The sequence below is a fragment of the Solenopsis invicta genome, chromosome 3, assembly GCF_016802725.1.
Source record: "Solenopsis invicta isolate M01_SB chromosome 3, UNIL_Sinv_3.0, whole genome shotgun sequence".
Classification (NCBI taxonomy): Eukaryota; Metazoa; Arthropoda; class Insecta; order Hymenoptera; family Formicidae; genus Solenopsis; species Solenopsis invicta.
In genome coordinates this window covers 6886639-6911095 of record NC_052666.1, presented here as the reverse complement: position 1 = coordinate 6911095, position 24457 = coordinate 6886639, and the positions used below count along the sequence as shown (strand labels likewise).

Sequence of the window (24457 nt, the reverse complement as noted above, 5' to 3'; positions counted from 1 at the left end):
CTCGTCATGGGGAAAATACGCGGAGCACACCACCACCCTCCTCCTGCTTCCCAAGGAGTCGGCGACATCGAGCTCGACCGCTACCACATCTCTGGAACATAAATGCGGGATTAGTCGAGCGTCAACGCCCTTCACCGTTATGCAGGCTCTGGGCTTTTCGGCTGTTGGAGGCTTATATAACTTCCCGCATGCTGCCACGCCACTGATACGGCCCCGGACGAGCCAAGGCTCTTGTATCAGTGAAATGGCTGTGTGCACCGCAGCTTGTTTCCTCGACAGAATCGCCGAGGCCCCTTTGCTGTGGTGCAAGTTAATTTGAGTAAAGGTCACCCCGGGACGATCGAACTTTACGATTCGTCCATGGGGGGCCCCTTCTCGCCCTCCCTATCCCCACCTTGGGCCCCGCTCACCTTGAAGGTGACTTGGTCGAGCCCCAGGTAGGGCTTGAACTCCAGCGCCTTCAGCTTGAGGACGCTGGACTCTGGAATCCTGAGAACCAGGTTCCTACCATCCCTGGTAGCCCCTACGTTCTCAGCCATAATCGTCCAGCTCCCGGCCTCCCCTGCTGAGCCCAGGATTCTGCCTCTCCAGCCGCTCCAGGACCGCGGCCGGTTCATCGGGAGCCCCCGGGACCCAGACCACGGCCCTGTGCTGCCTTTGAAGCACCTCCGGGCCCACCGCCTTGAGCTTGGCGTTTTCCCAGGGAGAGATGCTCCCCCTGCTCAGCGAGCCAGATTAGGGACGCCTCATCCCTGCCTAAAACTACCGCGGCCCCTTCCCTAAGGAAGGTACGACGGAAGCATGGAATGGGTCCTTCCCGGATCCCACTGATTGCCCTGCTGACGGCCAGCTTCAGGAGAGCCAGCCGCTCAGCGGTGATTTCCTCCTCGGGATAACCCTCGGGGATGATAACCCTTGTTAAAGGATCCACCGCCTCGGCATAGGTCCCACTGCGTTGAGCCCTATGCTTCTTAGCGGGTCCTTCCGCCGAAAGGGGAGTGTCCGTGGAGCCCTTCCGGCGTTTGCCGCCGGCGTGCCCCTCCCTCTCCCTCGGCGTTGCTACCGGGGGGGTCACGGTGCCCGAGGAGGTCCCACACTGAGACCTTTCTCGTTCCCGTTTAGCCCTCCTTTTCTCCGCACCAGAGCGGTTCCTCTTGCCAAGAGGGCCCGCCGCTGGCGCGAAGTTTTCCTCTGAGACGATGGCAGTGGTGCCTCCGGAGCCCGGGCGAGCCCCCTCCGCACCCACCGCCCTCGCCTGAGAGCCGGAGCCGACGGCGGTGGCGCCTTCAGAGCCCAGGTGAGCCCCGTCCGCAGCCCCCTCCGCCGCCACCGCACTGGAGGTCCCGCGCTGCGAGCCCTCCATCTCCTCTACAACGTCTTTAAGGTACTTTAGAGTTTCCATTTTGGTCCCACGAGTACCTAGGGAAATAACGGTCCGCCCACACAGAGCCCCGGATGCGTGGGTAAGGCTACTTACTCTGGGGTGTCGCCTGGTGCCCCAGAGGCATCGTTCAAGACACTGCTCCCTCAGTGCCACGCAGCCGTCGCCACGATAGCTTACAGCTTGGCTTAGGGAGCTGGTCCGCGGTAATGGCCTTCCTGACCCCACGCAGGGTTTTACACCTGGAGACCAGTTATAACCGCCACTAACCGGGGGTACCCCAGACCCACGCAGGATTTCATCCCTGGGGAACCCGGGCCCCTCCGGCCGTTTTCCTATCCGCTACCCGGAGACGCGCCCGGTAAGTAGCTCAACCCCCGGGTGGCATGACAATTACTTTTTGATAAAATAAAATCGAATATCTCAGTTTTAGTTGCTTGATATGAAAAAAGCTAATTGATATCTTATATCAAATGACATGAAATAATTATTGGAAGTCAATGAAATTACATGTTTTTCTCGACAAGAATAACACGTTACAGATTGTCTTGTAAAATTATTTCTTGAAGTCGAATACATAATTTTCATATGACGCTTGTCGCAGAAATAGTGATAAATTATTTTGTCGTCTGGTGGATCAAATGCTTTACCTAAAGTATACTTGGAAATATTAATTTTTTCGAATTTTGGCCCGGCAAATAATTTTATCATGTTTATAAGCGCAGATTTTCCAACATCTGATAGCCTAAATCGAAGTGAAAATGCAATTACTAATGTTATTACGTCTCGTATAGTCAACTTAGACTCTGAAAATAACACGATATCGTTGAATGCGACCTCGTCTTCTTCACTTGTTTCCTCTTCGATATGTTCATAGTTGTCATCGTTTTTGATAGTATAATTATCCTCTTCATCTTCATCATTATTTATTTCATTATCATTGTCAATGCAATCCATGTCACTGAGATGTATCGTCGTTGTTAACTATGTCGTCATTATCTTTATTTCTTGCTGCCGTTGCCATCAATGGAGAATATCGCATGGTACTATTATTCGCAATATTAGATGTACTGCAATCCTCAAGTTGTTTGGCAGTGTTGTTGCAACCGTCTTTAGTATTATGTATTTGATGGACTCCAGTATTACCTAAATCATAAAAATTATAGAATTTTCAAAACCATAATGTAGAATAAACCTTGTTAAAAATAAAGCGATTGTTACAAATAGATTTTTATTTTACATCTTTATATCTATTGAGCATAAAAAATAAAAAACAAATAAAATCGTAAAACAAATAAAATCATATTAATGCATAATGTCTTGTGTATAGACTTTATATATATATATATATATATATATATAGTATATATATGGCATTTACTCACCATCAGTACAATGTCGAGCTATACCAAGAGCTTCCCATATTGCTGATGTGCGTGAAGATACATTATACTTGTATGATTTTTCATAGTTTTTGTATAAACCTATTTTATACCGTTTTATCTTTTTACGATTTTCCTGGCATGTTTGTTGGATATCGTCGTCACTTGTATTTGATGTACTTTCCATTGTCTGTGATAATAAAAAATGTCTGTGGTTATAAAAGATTTAATTTAGTATTGTATATGCAGCCTGTATAACTTTTTTAGCATAACATATAACGTACAACTTATTTTTGACACTTACCTGATCTTATAAAAGTGGTGTATACAAACAATATTGCTCGTGTGATAATAACCCGATATTTCAAGTACACCGATCTTTAATCCTTAATCGTGGTTTCCTGATTTCCGCTTTCAATTGAAAGCAATAGAATAACTTTTAATAGCTCCCATACAAGCCTACAGTGTAGAATGCAATTTAAATAACCCAATCATATGGCGCACATTCGAGGCGGTCGGCGTTTCCTGAGCGCAGCTACAATTCAGAGCATCGGGAAGCAGGCATCTGGGCGATCGGACTACGTTTCTCCAGGGAGCCCTCCCAGAAGCTGACGACGATTCTTCAGCGGCGTCTAGCGATCGGTATATCTTCACGCAGCAGCACGGGCTCTCAGCGGTCGACTTCGCAGATCGAGTAAAGAGGCACGGACATTCAGCGGTCGGCGTTGCACGCAGCCAGTAACGGGCATCCCGACAATCTGCGCATTCACCAAGAGGCCGTCTCAGACGACGACGTCATCCACGGGGAGAACCTTTCGGCCCTTACGTTAATTATTAATTGATAATTTAGTAAGGTAAGGGAAACTGTTGTTATTGCTGTTGCCGAGCCGTTTCTCTTTTATTTTTGCATCGCGTGCGCCCGCGTCTTTCATTTCACTATGCCGAACGAAGATATCGCCGCGCTCAAGAAGCAACGCTCCATCATTAAAGGTTCGTGTACACGAATTAAGACATATGTAGACTCAGTAGTTGCAATTTCTCCGTCAATAATCGCTCAACTCGAGGAACGAAAAATAAAGCTAGATCATTATTGGATGGAGTATGATAGGGTAACAAACGCGAATAGAGCTCGCCGATGAATCGGAGACTGTCGATCGCGTGACATTCGAAGTCCAATTTTATGCGTTATCATCTAAGGCTCGCGAAATAGTCGTAAAGGCCATATCAGCGACGCGTACGCCGGGTCCATCCTCTCCGGTCTCGATAAGTTCTCGCGATACAGCTGAATCGGTCACGCACGTCCACTTTCCTAAATTAAATCTGCCTACATTTTCCGGGAAATACGACGAGTGGTTTCCCTTCTATGACACTTTTGTATCAGTCATACATTCCAACGTTACTCTAAATAACATTCAAAAGTTTCAATATTTGAGGGCGTCTCTTACTGGTGACGCGAGTAACGTAATTAATTCTTTGGAAATTTCGGATGCGAATTATGAGGTCACATGGACCCTCCTCAAGCATCGATACGATAACAAGAGAATCATTGTTCAAAATCATATAAAGGCATTAATGGAATTGCCATCTATGGCGAAGGAAAACCACTTGGAGTTAAGAAAAATTGCGGACGGTGCCGCAAAACATTTGCATGCTCTCCACGCTCTAAGACGTCCAACTTCTCATTGGGACGACCTACTCGTACACATACTTAGCTCGAAACTTGATGCGGTTACGCTCAGAGAATGGAGGTCGGCATTGATCGGCGCTGAATTGCCAACACTCCAGCAATTTTTTGATTTTACCACTCACCAATGTCAGATGCTCGAAGCTACTAACGGAATTAGCGCACCGACTTCAAAGGCATCTCAGACAGTTTCCAAACGCCACTCCTCATGCACAGCAACTATACGTCCAAAGTGCAATTATTGCAGTGGCGAACATTTAATTTACCGCTGCAAACAATTTCTAGCTCTTCCAGTTCAGCGTAGAATCACGAAAATACGTAGCCGTAAGATTTGCGCGAATTGCTTACGATCCACGTAGCTAATAAATGTGCTTCGGGTAGTTGCAGAGTTTGTCAAGCCAAACACAATACTCTGCTACACTCATCCAGCTCCGCATCGAAAACATCTGAGCACAACGCAAATCATGATGATACCAAGCCGTCCGGTTCTGCCACAGTTCTAGCGGCGCATGCATCGGGCTCGATTAACAATAGCTTTAGCATACTATCAACAGCCGTCATTCACGCCTTCGACATAAATGGCCCACCTCATTCATGCAGAGTACTTCTGGACTGCGGATCAGAAATTAATCTTATTTCGAAACGCTTTTTAGATACTCTCGGGATTATTTCGCGTCCGTCTAACATAACCATTTCAGGGGTAAACAGAACGATTTCTACAGCCAATCAAAAGGTCAATTTGAAATTTCAATCGCGCATAAACTCATACACAGCTAGAGTGCATCGTCGCGGACAAAGTGACAGACAGAATGCCGGCACTCTCATTGAAGCGCAATAAATTCCTCATTCCCCAGAATTTAAAGCTAGCCGATCCTCACTTTGACGTGTCATCTGAAATTGACGTTCTAATAGGAAATGACTTATTCTGGGAGCTATTGTGTATTGGACAGATCAGGGCCACACGAGATCATCTCATATTACAAAAGATGCGGCTGAGCTGGATTTTAGCAGGGCGATTGGGAGGCCTCGCATTGCCTTCAAGGGTGCATTCTCTTCACACTTCAGCAACAGATCTCAATTACATGAGCAGTTGAATCGTTTTTGGCAATTGAACGACAGTATTATTACTTCAGATACTCGTACATCAGAAGGAAATTTTTGCGAACAGCATTTCATCAGCAATGTCACACAGACCTCGCAAAGTCGGTACATTGTCAAACTCCCCGTCGAGGAGCATCTCATCAGTAAGCTTGGACATTCTCGAGCCGCTGCCCTCAAACGATTATTCTCTCTAGAAACACGTTTTCGTCGCGATCCTCAATTAAAACTTCAATACTCACAATTCATTGACGAATATTTTTCGCTGGGTCACATGCAATTGATAAATGCACTGCCCGAAGAAAGATCAGTAAATTTTTATTTGCCTCATCATTGCGTATACAAGGTAACCGATCAGTCTTCAAAGTTGCGCGTTGTATTTGATGCTTCTTGCAAAACGATCAGCGGTATCTCTCTAAATGATGCTTTGATGGTGGGCCCAGTCATTCAGCAGGATTTGGCATCCATCCTGACGCGTTTTCGTATTCTTCAATACGTAATTTCTGCCGATATTATCAAAATGTACCGGCAAATTTTGGTAGATCCTTCACAAACAAGCCTGCAGAGAATTCTTTGGTGCAGCGATCCTAATTCGGATGTCCAGACATACGAATTATCGACCTTGACATACGGTACATCATCGACGTCATTCCTGGCAACCAGATGCCTCAAGCATTTGGCCGAACAACATGCTTCCATTTATCCTATTGGCTCCACTTGTGTCCAGCGTGATTTTTACGTTGACGACATGCTATCAGGGGCGGATACGATTGAGGAAGTCAGTCGTATTCGGGATGAAACAATTCAATTGTTGCGTCGAGGCTCTTTCGAGCTGAGCAAGTGGGCTTCTAATTGTCGCGAATTGCTCGAAGCAGTCGACAACAGAAATGGCGAAGTAGTCAACATAGATGATCGAAGTAATTTCTCTATTCTAGGAATTCAATGGAATCAAATCAGCGACACCTTTCATTTTTCATGCAAGCTTAATACTACTCCTGGCGTTGTATCCAAGCGCGTCATTTTATCAGAAGTTTCAAGGTTGTTTGATCCTCTCGGCCTCCTCGGCCCAGTTATTGTTACGGCAAAACTCATTTTACAAGAGCTGTGGCAGTCCGGGGTCCATTGGGATGAATCAGTACCTCAAGATATTCATTCTCGTTGGTCAAAACTTAGATCACAGTTGTTCGACATCAATCAGTTGCAAATTCCACGCTGTGTCAAGCCAAACTCAAACTCCACCGTCATTCAAGTACATAGTTTCTGCGACGCTAGTCAACGAGCTTACGGAGCTTGCGTATACATTCGCGTTGAGCTTGGACTAGGCAAATATCAATCTGAACTGTTATGTTCGAGATCTCGCGTTGCTCCCCTCAAGGCCGTGTCTTTGCCCAAGCTGGAATTATGCGCTGCCGTTCTGTTGGCAAGACTGATAGCCAAGGTGGAAGAGTCGTTAAGTTTCGCACGCATTCAAACATTTCTCTGGTCGGATTCCACGATCACATTAAACTGGATAACGTCTTCCTCTAGGAAGTGGGCTGTTTTCGTTGCCAATCGAGTGGGTGAGATACAGCGATTGACCGATCCTGGAAGCTGGCGTCACATTTCTTCGTCAAATAATCCCGCTGACATTCTCTCCCGCGGCGTAAGCCCTATGGAATTAATCGCCGAGTCTAAATGGTGGCACGGCCCCGATTTCCTCCAGCTCGATGATAATCTCTGGCCGAGTAGCAGTTTCGTTCACATGGGCGAGGATATGCCGGAAAGAAGGAAGACCGTTGCGGTCGCATCCGTCATTGGTGAGTGTATCGTTAGCAAATTAACAAGCAAGTTCTCTAATCTCAATAAGATAAGCCGTATTGTGGCATATTGTTTGCAATTTCGGAAAAATCGGCGTCCGGACGAGCCTATTCGCTTGGTATCCCCAGACGAGAAGTCACTCGCACTCTCTATGAGGTGTCGAGCCGTAACAGAAACGGACATTCGTCGATGAATATAAAGCTTTGAGCGATGGGAGCAATATTAGTATCTCAAGTAATTTACTATCGTTGTCTCCATTCATGGACGAGGCAGGTTTAATGCGGGTCGGTGACAGATTAAAAAATGCTAACATATCTTTCGACTCGTGTCATCCGATATTACTGCCGCGCAGCGACAATTTAACTAGACTTATCATAGAGCATGAGCATGTTCGCAACTTGCACGCAGGGACGCAGGCCACCATGGCGGCCGTCAGACAGCGATATTGGCCGTTGGCAATACGATCAACAACCTGAAAAATTGTTCAAAACTGTATTACGTGCTTTAAAGCCATACCACGTCAGTCGGAAGCCGTCATGGGCTCACTCCCGGCGAGTCGAGTTACGATATCCCGGCCGTTCTCTCGCTGCGGAATCGACTACGCAAGGCCGGTGATCTTGCAAGAGGGAAAGAGAAGAAACTCGCGAAATCACAAAGCCTATATAGCGATATTTGTGTGCTTTACTACGAAGGCGGTTCATGTTGAGCTCGTAAGTGATCTCACGACCGAAGCTTTCCTTGGAGCATTCAGGCGATTTATCTCGCGAAGGGGGAGGCCGGCTCATATGTTTTCCGATAATGGAACCACCTTCGTGGGCGCACAAAACCGACTTAGTGAATTCTACAAAATTTATAACGAGCAACAAATCAGATATTAAGCAATTCCTCTATGATCAGGAAATTTCTTGGAGTTTTATACCTTCTAACACCCCTCATTTCGGCGGGTTTTGGGAGGCAGCAGTTAAGTCTGCGAAGTTTCACATGGCCCGAATCATAGGCAATGCTCACTTAACATTCGAAAAGATGCAGACTTCACTCTGCGAAATCGAGGCGATTTTAAATTCACGCCCTATCACGCCTTTGAGTTCGGATCCAAACGACTTAAAATTTATCACACCTGGTCATTTTCTGGTCGGCACGGCTCTAAACAGTTTTTCTTACAGCGACCTAAGCAACGTTCCTGAGAACCGCCTCGTGCGCTGGCAAAGGGTAGAGCAGCTTCGATAGCACTTTTGGCAGCGGTGGAGTACAGAGTACCTCCACTCCTTACAGGAACGCACTAAGTGGAGGAGTAGCAAGGGAGCGCAATTATCACCAAATCAAATGGTGCTAGTAAGACAACAAAATTTAGCACCAATGCAGTGGGTTCTGGGTCGCGGCCAGGAAACTCATCCAGAGTCGGACGGGGTGGCGAGAACAGCCACTATTAAAACTGCCAAAGGTGTTTTCGTGCGTCCGCTATCGCGGCTTGCGATATTGCCAATAGACAATTGAATTACGGCAATATCAATGTATTTTTAAACTTTTGTTCTAAATTTGATCACAATTCATTCATATTTGTCAAATAGTATATTCCCGCGCGAGAGCTAGAGTGTTAAGCGCGTACTTGTCACACCTTTTTTTTTTTTTTGAAAGTTGGTCCTTTCAAGGGGGGCGGCATTGTTCGGTACGCGCGTCATCGTTGTCGCTCGGTTTCCATTGCGCGTCTTTGAGTTTGATTCGTTTTCATCGCATTTTTGCGATTGCCCTATTTTCATCGCTTACTCCGTTTTTCTCGCGAGTTTTCCCTTGGCAACAAACCTCCGTTTGCGCATATTCCCATAAAGCGTCGTGCGTCTTAGACAGGTGAATATTCGCGTTTCCGATTGTCTTTTTTGATCCCGATTTCTGCGCTGTTCCCGCGCTCCGCGATCACAATTATTCATAATTCAGTCACCGATGCGTGCGGACGTATCTGTACATTTTTTCATTTAAGTTTTTCAAGCGTGTCGATATTCTTGTACCTCGTTTTCGTAAAAGCTGTAGTGTGTTCAAAGTTTTTTAAATAAAGTTATTAAAGAAATTAGAGAATTAGCCAGCAATTCTCGACCGTACGTTTCCTTGTGAGTTACTTGGTGCGAAACGCGCGGACAGGGCACAAGCCCCAGATTTTGAGAGCCATTCTCGAATCGAACAGTTAGAAATTTATAATTTGTATAATTGTTCTGTATATTTAGTTTTTGAAAACTTAACCTAATATGACAATTTTTATTTAGATGAGTCCACATAAACCTGAACTCTTTGCGAAATCTTTGCGTCCGAAATCTTTCCATCATTTTATGAAAATCACTGCAACTAAGAAAATGTGTAATGAGTTAAAGGTACTGTGTAAAATATTTGTTAGAAAAAAAATATTTGCTTACACAGAGAGAAAAATGTATCACATTCAAATACATGTCTGGCAGCTTATAACAGAGTATTTAAATAAAAAATCAAAGAGTAATCGGTATGAAAGTGGCAATTTGCAAAACAATTCATTATTTTATGGCAAACATACAACTCCATAAAAAGAATTATGATAAAAAATAATTATATAACATAACAATATAAGAATAACCAGTAGATATTTTAATTCTCGTCTGTAAATTGGATACATTTTTCTCTGCATACATTATACTACTATAGTAGTAGTATAATATACACTTAAAACTATACCCGTTTTTTGCAGTTAAAAGAAAAAGTATCGTTACTTCGTGAACAAAAGTCGAAATTACAATCACGGATTAAGGAATTACACGAATATAACAACAATTTAGAGGGTGAACGCAAAGAAATGAAAAAAAAGCTGGAGAAAGTAACGTCTGAGTTGACAAATGTAAGAAAGTTAAACGAACGATTGCAAACAGCGTTAATCGATAAAACTAACGAATGCGAAAGTAAGAAATTGTGTATACATTACGCTTTTTTCCGTCAGTTTATAAAAAAATCCTAAATACTTGAAGTACAATAAATACACTAATAAGTGAATTACATAGCTATTCAGACAGCATAGAAAAGAAAATTTCTTAAAAATATATAAAAGACAATAAGGAATCTTTAAGTAATTTTTAATCATCTTGTTTAGATATGTTATATGTTATCTGGATAGTCGTAATTTTTAAAAATGTTATCTAGATAAAAATTAACATTTTAATTTTTACAGCAACATTGAAAACTGTATTGACTTCCAATATCAACATGCAGTACAAAAATAATTTTCCACCAATTGGGACAAGACAGTCTACTAGTGGTAATGAGTACTGCCTTTCCTATGTATTATTTTTAAAAATTATTCGTTATGATAATAAACATTCATGCACACATTACAGATTCACATTGGGCGAAACGAGTGGATGAGTGAAATCCACTGTAACAGAGTGTTGAACTCGTCGAAAACTCCTCGCCAATTTGCAAGTAATATTATTCTTGCTAATTTCAACGATGAATTGCTCATGACTAGCACCGTTACAGGATACACTATTGCACGACGCGGTAAAAAAAAGAAATGCAATAAACTGGATGAAAAGAAATTGGGGGCTAATGAAGGTATAACATATGTTTCTTTGTGCAACATATAATATTAATATAAATATATAAATATATAAAGTTTGTTACTAATAATTTTTGAACAAAATCTATGGAATATTATAATAATGAATATAAATTCGTAAGTGTAATTATTTGAGAATATTATTTTAGTTTATTGTATGAATATATAATATATATTATTTTTTTTATGTTTTGTTTTTAAGACCATACTACTGAGTTAAAAATATGTATTGTCATTTATATTTTTTGTTCAGATGCATACAAGCATTGGATAAACAACGTGTACAAAACCAAATTTGCCGATACTCCTGATAAAGATAATTCTATGAGAGAAATGTCGAAATTTTATTATTATGTGGGAAAAAAACTTGCTGATTTAAAGAAAATATGTGAAGATACCGATGAAGATCAATCGATTGATGAAGGAAGCGAGGACGTTGTTGATGATTCACAGATGAATGATGAAAATGCGAGGCTAAAAAATAGTGACAAGAAAAAGAAGTATACAAACAGAAAAACAAGAAACAGTAAAATCACTCAAGAGACTAACGAACAAAGCGAAAAAAATGCAAATATTGTTGACGAAGATGTTCGTTTTTATAATTATTCACCTCAAATGTTTTAATTTTCACAATTAAAACATTTCGGGTGAAAAACAGAAGTTTTTTTTATAAAATGAAAACATTTCAAATGAAAAACCGAAGTTTCATTTTTTATTTGGTTAAAAACAAAAATTTTATTTAGAAAATTAAACCATTTCAAGTGAAAAACCAAAATATCATTTATTATTTGGTGAAAAACATAAGTTTCATTTATAAAATTAAAAAGTGAAAAACAGAAGTTTTGTTTATTTTATAATATTTTAATTTTACATATATTTTATATAGATAAATATATATATATGAAATTTGTTTATTACCATGTTATTATTATTGAATCTCATATACATTCGGAGGTTTGCATAAATATTTAAAATATCCTACATTTACATGAATAATCTTGCTTTTTACATCACTTGTTGGAACTATTGAGCTATGTACATAATCTTCTGATTCTATCTTATCCATGTACGATACATGTACGAACGGTTTGTTGGAACTGATTGTAATTTTTGATATTTGAATGTGACATTTATTATTTAAGAGAGTGATGTGTAATATTTGTTCATATTCACCTGAATGCAACTGAACCATTGTATCGCTCGTTTTTCATGCTTTACGATATTTCTGACTGTGAAATACGACACCTATTCTATATATATTTCTGTTTTTAAATTTATAAATTGTTTAAGTGTAATGCATAATATAAAAATTTTTACAAATTTTAATGTAGTTGCATTAAGACTCCTAAATACTCTCAGTGACCATCACATTTAGGAATCCTGACACTAGTAGCGAGAAATGATGCGCTGAGACGCTGAGAATTCTTGCGTGCTATTTTCAAATAAAAAGCTATTTTGATAAAATAACATTGTAAATTATTTTAACAAATTTGTAAAATTGTTCTAAAACTTTTTTTTTCTTGACGGTTTATGAATTGCCAAAAAATCATAGCTTTTGGACAATTTTACAAATTTTTTAACGTGATTTATAGTGTTGTCATCAAAATATCTCTTTATTTAAAAATGGCACACAAGATTTGTTAGCGTCTCAGCGTGTCATATCGCATTAAAATTCGATTTAATTATAATTTATGAAATCATGTAATTTCGGATTGAAATGGATTTATCCCAATATTAATCCGTCCGAATTATACTAATTCCGATCTGATTTTTAATCAGTCTTAATACCGTATTTTCGGTGCAGAAATCCCGATCGATTTGGATTACTTCTTTTTTAATCGGTTTTAATCGCATATTTTCGGCAGGGAAGTCTGTACACCAAATGCCCTCAGCGGTTTGCCCTTCGGTTTTACCTTTTTGGTCGTAAATATTTGCCAACTAAAGACAGAGCTCTGATCAGCAGCAAGACGTTGCGACCAAACAGATAACAATGAACATAGCGCATAAAAAAATAATTGAGCATATTTCAGAACAGTGATACCACATTTAGCACGCGTCTTACTAATCGGTTGATAAAAAAGCATGTAGACGCGCGTTTATCGATGATCCGCGTCTCCGCTGTCATTTGTTTATGTTCCTGCGACAGCGATATAGCAGGTTAGTTATAAATATTTTATTAATACTAACATAATGATAAAGTCAATCCATGTTAATTCAATGATTAAAGTAATTCTTTAACGGGATTGTACGTATAATAATTCAGAGACGTATAATAACTCAGCGATTAAAAGAAATAATTCATGATACAAGAGGTTATGTATATGTTTTGTTTACATGTCTAACGAATCTCTTACTAGTAGATAAGCTATGTAAATTATAAATTGAATATCAATACAGAAAGTTAGAACGGAATAAAATTATTAATATATTCCAAAAAGAAATAACTCATCAAATTGATATCGCATGGATATCGATTTGATATAAAAATCATCGTTCTGACGTTGATTTCATTATCATTCCTCGCTGTGATGTGATTTTAATACTGATAAAATAAAAAATATAACATCCCAAAGGATTAAAAAAACGTTTTTAAATACAGGTTTATGTCAATTCACGAGTTCATTTTCAGATGCAAAAATTCTGTTTCTGATTTTTTAAAAAAGAATTCTTTTTGCATCTCAAAATGACCTCAGACTTGATAAACTTGGTTTTTTTTTTAATTCTTTGAGACGTTACATATTTTTATTTTATTAATATTAAAACCGTTCACCAGCGAGAAATGATAATAGAATCGACATCAAAATGATGATTTTTATATCGAATCAATATCTATTTGACATAGACCTGATGAGTTATTTCTTTTTGGGATATATTAATAATTTTATTGCGTTAAAACTTTCTGTATTGTATCATGCAATTTATAATAATTCACATAGCTTACATTATTTACTTGTAATATTATGTTAATTATGTAAATTATTTATATTTCAAGCGAAATTATTGATATTTTACGTCAACCTTGCTTTTAGAATTACTACATAATATATATTCATATATTTTTGTTATTTATTAATATTCTGTTTGTATTTTTCAGATAAACAGATCGTGCGATAAGGGTTCCAGCAAAGGCTGGAACAAATGGTAAGAACGATGGAGGCCGTTCAGCGGATGCTGCAAGAGTGGCGGCAACAGCAGCAGCAACCGCAGCAGCAGATTGACCGCCATCAACAAGCGGTCAATCTGCTGTTGCAGAAAAGGCTGCAACAACAGCAACCGGAACAACAGCAGCAGGAGCAACCACAGCATCAGGCGCAGCATGCAAGACAGCAGCAGCAAAATAATAATAATATTTATTACAATATTTATATGTAAATAAATAAATAAATAAATATATATATATATATATACAGGGTGTCCGTCCATAAATGTCCGAGCAAATATCTCGTAACTGGTTGAAGTTAGAAGAAAGTTTAATAAGGAAAATTTACATGGTTTTTAGTCGGCTACAAAATGCACGTAAAGAAATTTTTTTTCTCGTCACCTTTTTGAGTTATGAAGGTCAATGTAGGTTTTTTAAATGGGTACCTATAATTTTTTTTGCATATTTACATAGTAGAGGTAATTTTCAATCAAAATTATATTAGGAAAAAAATTGCTACGACGCATCGTTTACGAGATAATCGGCATGCAAAGTATTAAAGTAATAATTTTTTAACAAATTAATTAAGAAATGGTTCGAAATTGTTACCATCATGATCGATACAGCATTCAACGCGTTTTATAATGTTTCTTATTGTTAACTGCAGCATTTCTGTTGTAATACTTTCAACAGCTCTAGTGATTTTATGTCGTAAATCTTCTTCATTTTCAGGAATAGTTGCATAAACAATATCCTTAATATACCTCCAACTTCTGTTGTAATACCACATCTCGAGCATATCACACTTTTCCGTAATTGTAAACATTGTTCTCACGCGCTCGTATGAAGTCTGTTATATCGAACAGGATCGCTGACCTTCAACTTTTCAAAATACACGATTGTTTGATTTGTAAATAAAGTATTTGTATAGCACGTAATATGAATTACAGGGTAGTATGAGTCTGTTAGTCAATCGTCTACATACGAGCGCGTGAGAACAATGTTTACAATTACGGAAAAGTGTGATATGCTCGAGATCTGGTATTTAAGTATGCGTAATGAAAATGAAGCACGATTACTTTATCAACAAAAATATCCAGAACGAAGAATACCAAATAATCGTACATTTCGACGAATTGAAGATCAATTGCGTCAAACAGGATCGCTAACAAGACAACGACGTACAATCCAAACAGATGAAGAAAATGAGACAAGTGTGCTATTAAGTTTTATTGAAAACAGACGTACATCCATAAGAACAGTAGCACGTAATTTAGAATTATCGAAAAGTTACGTACACGCTGTACTAAAAAAATTCAAATTCAAACCGTTTCGTGATAATTTAGTACAAGCTTTACATGAAGGAAATGCAGATCGCCGATTAATGTTCTGCCACTGGCTTCGAGTTAATTATCGTACTGACTTTGGTTTTCTTAATAAAATATTATGGACTGATGAATCTTGTTTTTCCAATTGTGGTATGGAAAATCGACATAACGTGCATACTTGGTCCGATGTGAATCCACATGCGAAAAGAGATAAAGGTTTCCAACGCAGATTTTCGGTGAACGTATGGTGCGGAATCATCGGAACAAAAATTATTGGACCTTTCTTTTTCCATGGTCATCTTAATGGTGACAAATACTTGGAATTCTTGCAAACAACTTTCTCAGATTATTTACGCGATCTTCCATTATCAGTTTTTCGAAATATTATTTTTCAACAAGATGGTGCTCCAGCACACAATACACGTGCTGTAATTAACTTTTTAAATAATAGATTTCCTAATTGTTGGATGGGTACTAATGGTCCTGTACGATGGCCACCGAGATCTCCGGACTTGACACCTTGCGATTTTTTCCTTTGGGGGTATATTAAGGATATTGTTTATGTAACTATTCCTGAAAATGAAGAAGATTTACGACATAAAATCACTAGAGCTGTTGAAAGTATTACAACAGAAATGCTGCAGTTAACAATAAGAAACATTATAAAACGCGTTGAATGCTGTATCGATCATGATGGTAACAATTTCGAACCATTTCTTAATTAATTTGTTAATAAATATTTCATGAAAAAACAATGTTTACTTTCTCAACCTATTTGATATTCCAAATTTGTTCAACAATACTCGATCCAAATTATTACTTTAATACTTTGCATGCCGATTATCTCGTAAACGATGCGTCGTAGCAATTTTTTTCCTAATATAATTTTGATTGAAAATTACCTCTACTATGTAAATATGCAAAAAAATTATAGGTACCCATTTAAAAAACCTACATTGACCTTCATAACTCAAAAAGGTGACGAGTAAAAAAAATTTCTTTACGTGCATTTTGTAGCCGACTAAAAACCATGTAAATTTTCCTTATTAAACTTTCTTCTAACTTCAACCAGTTACGAGATATTTGCTCGGACATTTATGGACGGACACCCTGTATATATATATATATATATATATATATATATATATATATATATATATAGTCACGTATTTTTATCCCACGCCGGAGAGCAGCAGCGGAATACGCGATCAAACACCGGAATTACGCGCAAGACACGCGTGAGCGACGATATAACCAATAGATACCACCAATCGCGAATTTGGGCGCCAGACGCGATTATACCGGTCGCGTCGCCGGGTACACTATTTAACGCTAGACGCGGATGCACACGACGCGATAGCTTCTCAGAACGAAACACGAAATCGTCGCTCGCACGCGGCCAGCTAGCTCCTCTAACCGGTAGAGGGGCGGGGTAGCGGAGACAGGGACGAAGCGGCTCTCTTACTGGAGGAGACGGGTAGGCGAGAAATCAAGCAAGATCAGGCCGATATAACAGACAGAAATAACATGTATTGTAGCATATGACAGAGACAGAGTAGAGCCAAACACGAAGAAATTGTCAGTCGAAGCAAGCAAAGAACGGAAAAGATAAAGAGAGCTGACGGAACGAATAAGCGGAACGCGAAAATTTTCTTAAATACTACAATGCTTACGCTAGCGGCGCGAACAACGGCGGTTGGTCCCGCGCGGAACGAGACCGCCAATCACGCGCGCTCGGAACAGCGCGGCGAGAACACACTCGTCGAACTTTCGCTAACGGACAGTAATTAACTCAACAGCAATACAACCAAAGATACCCGGTGACGGCAATGCCGTCGTCGCGGTCACGAGGCACAATTCTCTCGAAGACGCGCGACACGACAACGCACCGATAACGCGGGCGGTCGTGTGATCACGGCCGTAACACGACTCGCGCACGTGCGCGAGGGCTTTGCGGCTTCCCGGGAAGCCGGTCGTCCGCGAGCTTCTACGGCGGGACAGCCAACGTACACGCGGCAGCCGACAGCTGGGTGCCTCGACAAGGTCTCACGCTTGAGGTGGAGAGCCGACCAAACACTAAAAAGGTGCGTTCTATCGCCACGCGGCGGACGCACCTGCACACTAACCCAATGGCTCCACCTCAGAGCGCGAGTCAGCCGGCACCGGCAGCTTTACACCGTCTCTAGAGGGTCACCTCAACGACGCTCCTGTCCTCCGTTGGTCCCGTGGACGTCTCCGCAGGGATCGCCAGGCCGGGCACAGTTCCGATAGCCAAAATCCGGTAGCTCGCTCGCCGATAACCCTCGCTCGGATTCGTCCCGCACGCGCTCAGTTCGCCGGGTCGCACGCAAAAGCCGAGAGGATCGCGCTCGATACGCGATCGATGAGCGCTACCCCTCCTACAGGGTGCGCGATATCCTTGCGCCTAGCGGCGCGGCCTATCAGCGGCCGTCCTTATCTAGCCGTGACGTCACGGCAGCGCAGTGTCGGGTCTTCTACAGGTGTCGTGCGGTCCCCGTCGGCATCCGATATCCTCGTCGCTCTCGTCGTCCTCGCGGACGACAGCAGCAGAGATTTCCCGCGACGATTCTTCGCCGCTACCCTTCTCGACGGACAGCCGACATTCGACGGCCCTTGTCCTGGCCGTTCGTCCGCCCTGGCCTGTCCCTCGGCTGCGCCAATGCGAGCCTCTTTTGCGTGGCGCATATCTGCACCACGTCGAGTCTCGTCCTTCTCTCCGCCGTCGGTTTTCCGTGCGCCGGCCCTGGACGATCGCCTTCTCCTTGTCCTGCTGCTGCCCATCCTCCTCGCTGCTGCTGGTCCTTAGGCGACGTTTGTCGAGGTGCCCGCGGATACATGAAATAAGCCGCGAATAAATAAATGAAATCAATACGCGCCGCAGTCCCGCCGGAGATTTCGCTCCCTCGCTGAGTGCCCGACCCGGTCTTACGCGCCTCCTTGCTCAGGCGGAGGACGAAGTGGCGAGGCAGATAAAACTGCCACGTCACAATATATATATATATATACCGGGTGTCCCAGACCACCCGTCCCACCCGATTTTTTCGTAAACGCGACATTTTAAAGAAAAATGTTTCAGACAAAAGTTGTAGGGTTTTAAAAGATCTATTTACTGATTTTATCAGTTTGACCTTGGATGGCGTCGCCAAGGTCAGATCAAAATAACATTAACTTTTTTAAATAGGACACCTCATTTTTGGTTCCAGAATCTAATAGCTGGTGTCAAGACCTTTCCAAAACACTATAAGAAAGTTTATTTTCGTTGAGTACTTTCCGAGTTGTGAGGCTTGAAAGTTACGGTGTACTGTTACCTTCAAGCGTCATAACTCGGAAAGTCCTTAACCAAAATAAACTTATTTATAGTGTTTTGGAAAGCTCTCGAAATCGACTACAAGAAAATGCAATGAAAAATATAAGCAGAGGACACCGACTTCGCCCATGGTATCACGTCGAATAATGCTTTCTCTCTCGACCCAGCGTCGAGCGAGGAGGATGCACTATCGTAAAGCCCCCCACCACTTTCCGCCCGCACCCCGATCGTCGCCGCGCAGCCTAGACACACGTACAAGCGCGGCTCCGCGTGTGTGCGGCAGCCGAGCGCTAGCGTCGAGAGACACCATTTCTGCCGGTGCGTGTACCTATAGTCCTACGCGTAGAGTTTTGAAGATACCTAATTACCGAGATCTCTAACATTCGGTACAGCTCTATGATGCCGTTTATTCTTGATTTATTAATATTAATCTTCATTTAATGTTGATTATTGTAGCAATAAAGTAATTTTCACGAAAAAGCACCCTTACATACCACTCCTAAAAGTCATTGCTTAGAATTCATAATATTACGCAACTCGTCACCAATTCACGTTTTCTAATAAGCAACCCGGTCGTAAGCGTAATTTGTAGTTATGCCTTACCCGAACGAAGAAGCTGCGTTAATGATGTCAGTTTTGGGTAGAGCTGGAAGTTTTCGAGGACAAAAGGGCGAGACTCTTTAGCTAAACTCGATTTATTCGGGGATCTTTTTACACACGTCTCGTCTCTGACTGACCGCGTCTACACAAGATGACGAGAGGGGGAGAACCGAGACAATATAGAGCATAGATATTGCGCTGAAGGCGCGTAAGCGCCATCTTTACATGCGGGTCGAACAAACGAGATGTATGTGTCGCCAACACTTCCCCTCGAATCGCAGTAGTTACGGTGTGTTAATTGAATCTTCTCTACTGAATGGGTTTCAGTACGAGAAGATTACTGCAATTCTCGTGCTTTGCCCTGGGCAGTCCCTTGGTAAGAACGTCAGCTGGCATCCTGTCAGTCGGAGTGTATTCAATAGAAATTGTTTTCTCCTTGACAGCCTGGCGCACGAAGTGGTGCCTGATGTCGATGTGTTTGGATCGAGCGCGGTACACAGGATTTGCAGCTAGCTTCTGTGCACCCAAGTTGTCGTTCCTTATAACGATGCTTTGTAAGACGACTCCAAGATCCTTTAGTAGCTTTCTCATGTACAAAACCTCCTTGGTTGCTTCGGCTAGGGCCATGTATTCGGCCTCGGTGGATGACAGAGCCACGGTCTGTTGTTTCCTTGAGTTCCAACTAACAGCTCCGCCACCTATAATAAAAACGTAACCGGTGTAGGACCTACGGCCCACGCTACAGCCGCCCCAGTCAGCGTCTGTGTACATCGTCGGGGGTTCATTGCTGCGTTGAAAAACGAGCCCAGTGTTTATCGTTCCCTTTAGGTAACGTAGAACTCTCTTTGCAACCCTCCAGTGGACCTCTCCGTGACAATCGCTGAACTGACTCAGGTAGCTTACTGCGTGAGTGATGTCGGGCCTCGTCGCCACAGATAAGTACATTAAGGCCCCGATCAACTCTCTGTAGGGAACCTTGGTGTCCTCACCCTTCTCATCCTCTTCGTCTTCCTCCGCGATGAGTTTCAGACCTGGCTCCAACGGTGTTGTCACCGGCCTGCACTCCGACATGCCAAACCTGTTGAGAACGTCGAGTATGTAACTCTTTTGGTTACACAGCTTTCGTTCCTCGCGAACTCCAATCTCAGGCAGCGGTTAACGGTGCCTAGATCTTTGACATCGAATCTCGTGCTAAGATGACTCTTGAATTTTTGGATCATCTTGTCGTCACAAGACATAAGCAAAATATCGTCGACGTAGACGATTATGAAACATTTATTTTCAGCCTTCCCGTTGCGATAGACGCATGGGTCAGCTTCCGATGGGACAGCTCCGACACTTCGTAGTACAGTGTCTAGACACGTGTGCCAGCTGCGTCCTGCCTGACGTAGGCCGTATAGTGCTTTCTTCAACAGACAGACCATATCCTCTTCTTTCAGCTTCTTTAACATGTTCTTCGCCGCGTCTCGGATGTGTTTGTCCTCTTGTTTCGCTTGGACGATGAGTTCCGAAATATCTTCGAGATGTTCCGGAGGTTTCATGAAAATCTCCTCCTCGACGTAGCTATTCAGGTATGCTGTGGTGACGTCGAGTTGCTCAATCTTCATACCCTTCTGGACTGCTATTGCGACTGCTGTGCGTATAGAACTTAGTCCCGCCACAGGTGCGAAAGTATCGCGAAAATCCACGCCGGGTCTTTAGGAAAATCCGCGTGCTACCACTCTAGCCTTTCTTTTCTCAATGGTCCCGTTAGGATTATACTTGTTTCGTAGAACAAATCTACTTCTAATCACCTTTTGATCTTTTGGACGTTTGACTAAACTTCATGCATCGTTTTTAATCAGGGACCTTACCTCCGATGCTATGGCTTTATTCCGATGAATTTGTTCCTGAGATCGCCTCCGTCATCGGAACTTCGGTAAGATAAGCGACTTCAGCCTCCTCCGTGCTCCCGTCGTAATCTTTTCGAGGTCGTCCGGGCCGTCCAGTTCTGATTATACGAGGACGTCCGGTTCTGCGAGTCGGTGGTGCAGCCTCGTTTTCCGTCGCTCCTAGTTCCTCGACAGTCTCCTCGAAATCCTCCGCCTCATCGGACCGTTCTGGTGATAGTTCAATGTCGATATCTGATGTCTTCAGATCTTTCTCGACGTGATCATGAATGTTTGGTTCCGGATAGAAATCTTCAAGTGACGCTGTCGACTTCTCAGCGCACTTTTCCAGAAATCGTATGTCCCTTGTGATCTCGACTTTTTGGGAGTCGGATAGCCAGACTCGGAAACCTTTCGACTCTTCTGAGTATCCAATGAATGTTCCCTCTCTCGATCGGGCCTCAAATTTTCCCTTCGTCGGCGTCTTGTCCAAGCAGAATGCTTTACATCCGAATTCCTTAAAATGTTCCACCGATAGTACGTCTCCGTGCCAATCTTCATAGGGAGTCCGTCCATTTAGTCTTTTCGTCGGGCAGCGATTCCTTATGTAATTGGCTGTAGAAACGGCCTCAGCCCAAAATGATGGCGGTAGGCCTGACTGAATCAGCAAGCACCGTGCCGATTCCACTAGTGTCCGATTCTTTCTTTCGGCCACGCCGTTTTGCTCCGGCGTGTAGGCTGTCGTGAGCCGACGTGTGATGCCTTGCGACTTTAAGTATTCCTCGAACTCTTTATTCATATATTCTCGTCCGTTATTGGACTGTATGCTCTTGATCTTCATATCTTGTTGTTTCTCGACGAGAGTTTTAAAATCCTTAAATTCTTCGAGTGCTTGACTCTTGTTCTTGATGAACCTGACCTCCGTCCATCCGGTATGATCGTCGATGAAGGTAATGAAGTAGGTTGAACCGCCGTTCGATCGTGTGCGCATCGGACCGCAGATGTCGGTGTGAATAAAGGCCAACTTTGCTGTTTCCCGATTCGACGCCTTCGAGAATGGTAGTTGAGACATCTTCCCCTGAAGGCAGATTTCGCAGTCTAAGTCCTCGTTTCCTCCTTTAATTCTGATCCCACGAACGGCTCCGTTCCTCGATGCACTTTGCAGATCACAAACATTCAAGTGGCCCATTCGTCGGTGCCACGCTAACAATGAATCAACTGAGCTTCTTGATTCATCGTCCCTTTTGTTATCGCGCTCCGCGTTTTGACAACTATCGGGCATCGCTCCTTCTACGTAATAAAGATTATTAACGCGTTTCGCGACCAGCTTTTCGGATCCTTGCTTGTCGAAAATCGTGGCCTTCTCTTTACTGAAGACTACTTTGAACTACCTTTATCTGTGATCTTTGAAACCCAGAGCAAATTTGTACGAAGTTCAGGAACGTGCAACGTGTCCCTTAAAGTCACGTCGCTTCGTTTGCCATTTACAGTTGCTACGACCTCGGCGGTGCCTCTTGCTTTTATTTCAGCATACGCGTCGCTCGCCAACTTTAATCTGCCAGATTCTTTTCCGTCGATTCCTGTAAATGTGTTGATGTCGTTACATAGATGTGACGTACACCCACTGTCCAGACACCATATGCTCTGGTTATTGCTGGTCGTTAGCTGACATATATCGCCTCCGTCAACAGTGGATAATAAAGATACGCTTTCGGACTGTTTGTCTTTTGCTTTCTTCGTCGGGCACTCAGAGGATTTGTGCCCTTCCTTGTGACATTTGTAACACTTATATTTGAACTTCTTGATTTTGCTATGGTCACCCCTTTTGAGATGGTGCTTCGGCTTCGTTTTCTTATTATCTGCAAACATGGCTCCTTGTACCGAGTTCGACGTTGCCGCTTTCCTTGCTTCATACTCTTCGGTGATTTTGATGCGTAAATTTTCGGGTGTCGGTAATTGGTCCCGACTTTCAATTGCGCATCGGAAATTTTCGAAGCTGGACAAAAAACTGTAGGGCATCATTATCGCTAGTTGATCTGGATTAATATTGATGTCCATCTCGGATAGCTTGTCCACGATGTCAAAGAATTAGTGCAAGTGTTCACGAACATCGCCTCCTTCGTCCATTTTCTTCAATGTAAGGCCCTTTAACAGGGTGGCTTTACGCGCCGGTCCCCTCGAGTCGAATGTACTCTCTAGCTTGAGCCACAGTTCGCGGGATGTTGCGCAGCTTTCAATCTGCTTCAATTGACTGGCGCCTATGGACAGAATCAGATCGGACTTTGCCTTTTCGTCTTTGATCTTCCATTCTCTAATTGCCGCGGCCGATGCCACGTCATTCTCCACGAGTTCGGGCTTCACGATCTCTCCGCTGACGTAGCCCCATGCGTCGTTTTTGACCAATAACGCGCGCATTTGCAGTTTCCAGGTATCATAATTTTCACGCCCGAGCGCCTCGATGCGTACGACGCCGTTTGCATTCATTGTGTAAACGGATAACTGTCTTAATGTCTCTCGTGTGTGTTAATGTCCGGTCATGCGCATCCGACAGAGCAGACTTGACCGCCCGCTACTGAACAAACCGACCGATCACAACGACTGAACAAACTCGATCGATTACGCGATTGAACGAACTCGACCGATCACAGCGACTGAACAGACTCGACCGATCACAACGACTGAACAGACTCGATCGATTACAACAACTGAACAGACTCGATCGATTACAATGACTGAACAAACTCGATCGATTACGCGATTGAGCAAACTCGACCGATCACGGCGGCTGAACAGACTGGACCGATTACGCGATTGAACGAACCTGACCGTTCACTCGACTGAATGAATTCGATCGACTTCCTGCACGTATGCCCGATCGAGATCCTGGGAGTGCGTGTCTTCACGTGTCCGATCGATACCCGGTACGTCCGGCCTTAGAATACTGATGAGCCGTGCCGCCTTCTCTTGCTCGCACCTCGTGAATCCTCTCGTGCGCATTGAAGTTCTAGAGCCGAGGTTTCGCGTATTTGCAATCAAATGTTGTCCACGCAGCTTTTAGGCACTCTGGGCCCATAATCTGACAGAGTATGCAGGAGGTGGACAACAATAAAAGGGCGAGACTCTTTAGCTAAACTCGATTTATTCGGGGATCTCTTTACACACGTCTTGTCTCTGACTGATCGCGTCTACACAAGATGGCGAGGGGGGGGAGAACCCAGACAATATAGAGCATAGATATTGCGCTGAAGGCGCGTAAGCGCCACCTTTACATGCGGGTCGAACAA

General features: G+C 42.8%; 2 protein-coding genes across 2 annotated transcripts; one reads left to right on the top strand and one right to left on the bottom strand.

Moving 5' to 3' along the window:
- Nucleotides 1–1810: 1810 nt before the first annotated feature.
- On the bottom strand, nucleotides 1811–2470 carry LOC120357322. Its single transcript, XM_039447486.1, has one exon. The coding sequence runs from the start codon at nucleotides 2336–2338 to the stop codon at nucleotides 1811–1813; it is 528 nt and encodes a 175-aa protein (XP_039303420.1). The 5' UTR covers nucleotides 2339–2470.
- An 8224-nt stretch (nucleotides 2471–10694) lies between these two features.
- LOC120357236 lies at nucleotides 10695–11565 on the top strand. The gene is made up of 2 exons (XM_039447268.1): nucleotides 10695–10906; nucleotides 11164–11565. Exons 1-2 carry the CDS (start codon nucleotides 10714–10716, stop codon nucleotides 11532–11534), a joined length of 564 nt encoding a protein of 187 aa, XP_039303202.1. The 5' UTR covers nucleotides 10695–10713; the 3' UTR covers nucleotides 11535–11565.
- Nucleotides 11566–24457: the final 12892 nt, after the last annotated feature.

Coding starts and splice junctions, on each gene's coding strand:
- LOC120357322 (XM_039447486.1), bottom strand. CDS start 2,338: ATGGATTGCATTGACAATGATAATGAAATAAATAATGATGAAGATGAA.
- LOC120357236 (XM_039447268.1), top strand. CDS start 10,714: ATGAGTGAAATCCACTGTAACAGAGTGTTGAACTCGTCGAAAACTCCT. Junction 10,907..11,163: donor GAAATTGGGGGCTAATGAAG/GTATAACATATG, acceptor TTTTTTGTTCAG/ATGCATACAAGCATTGGATA.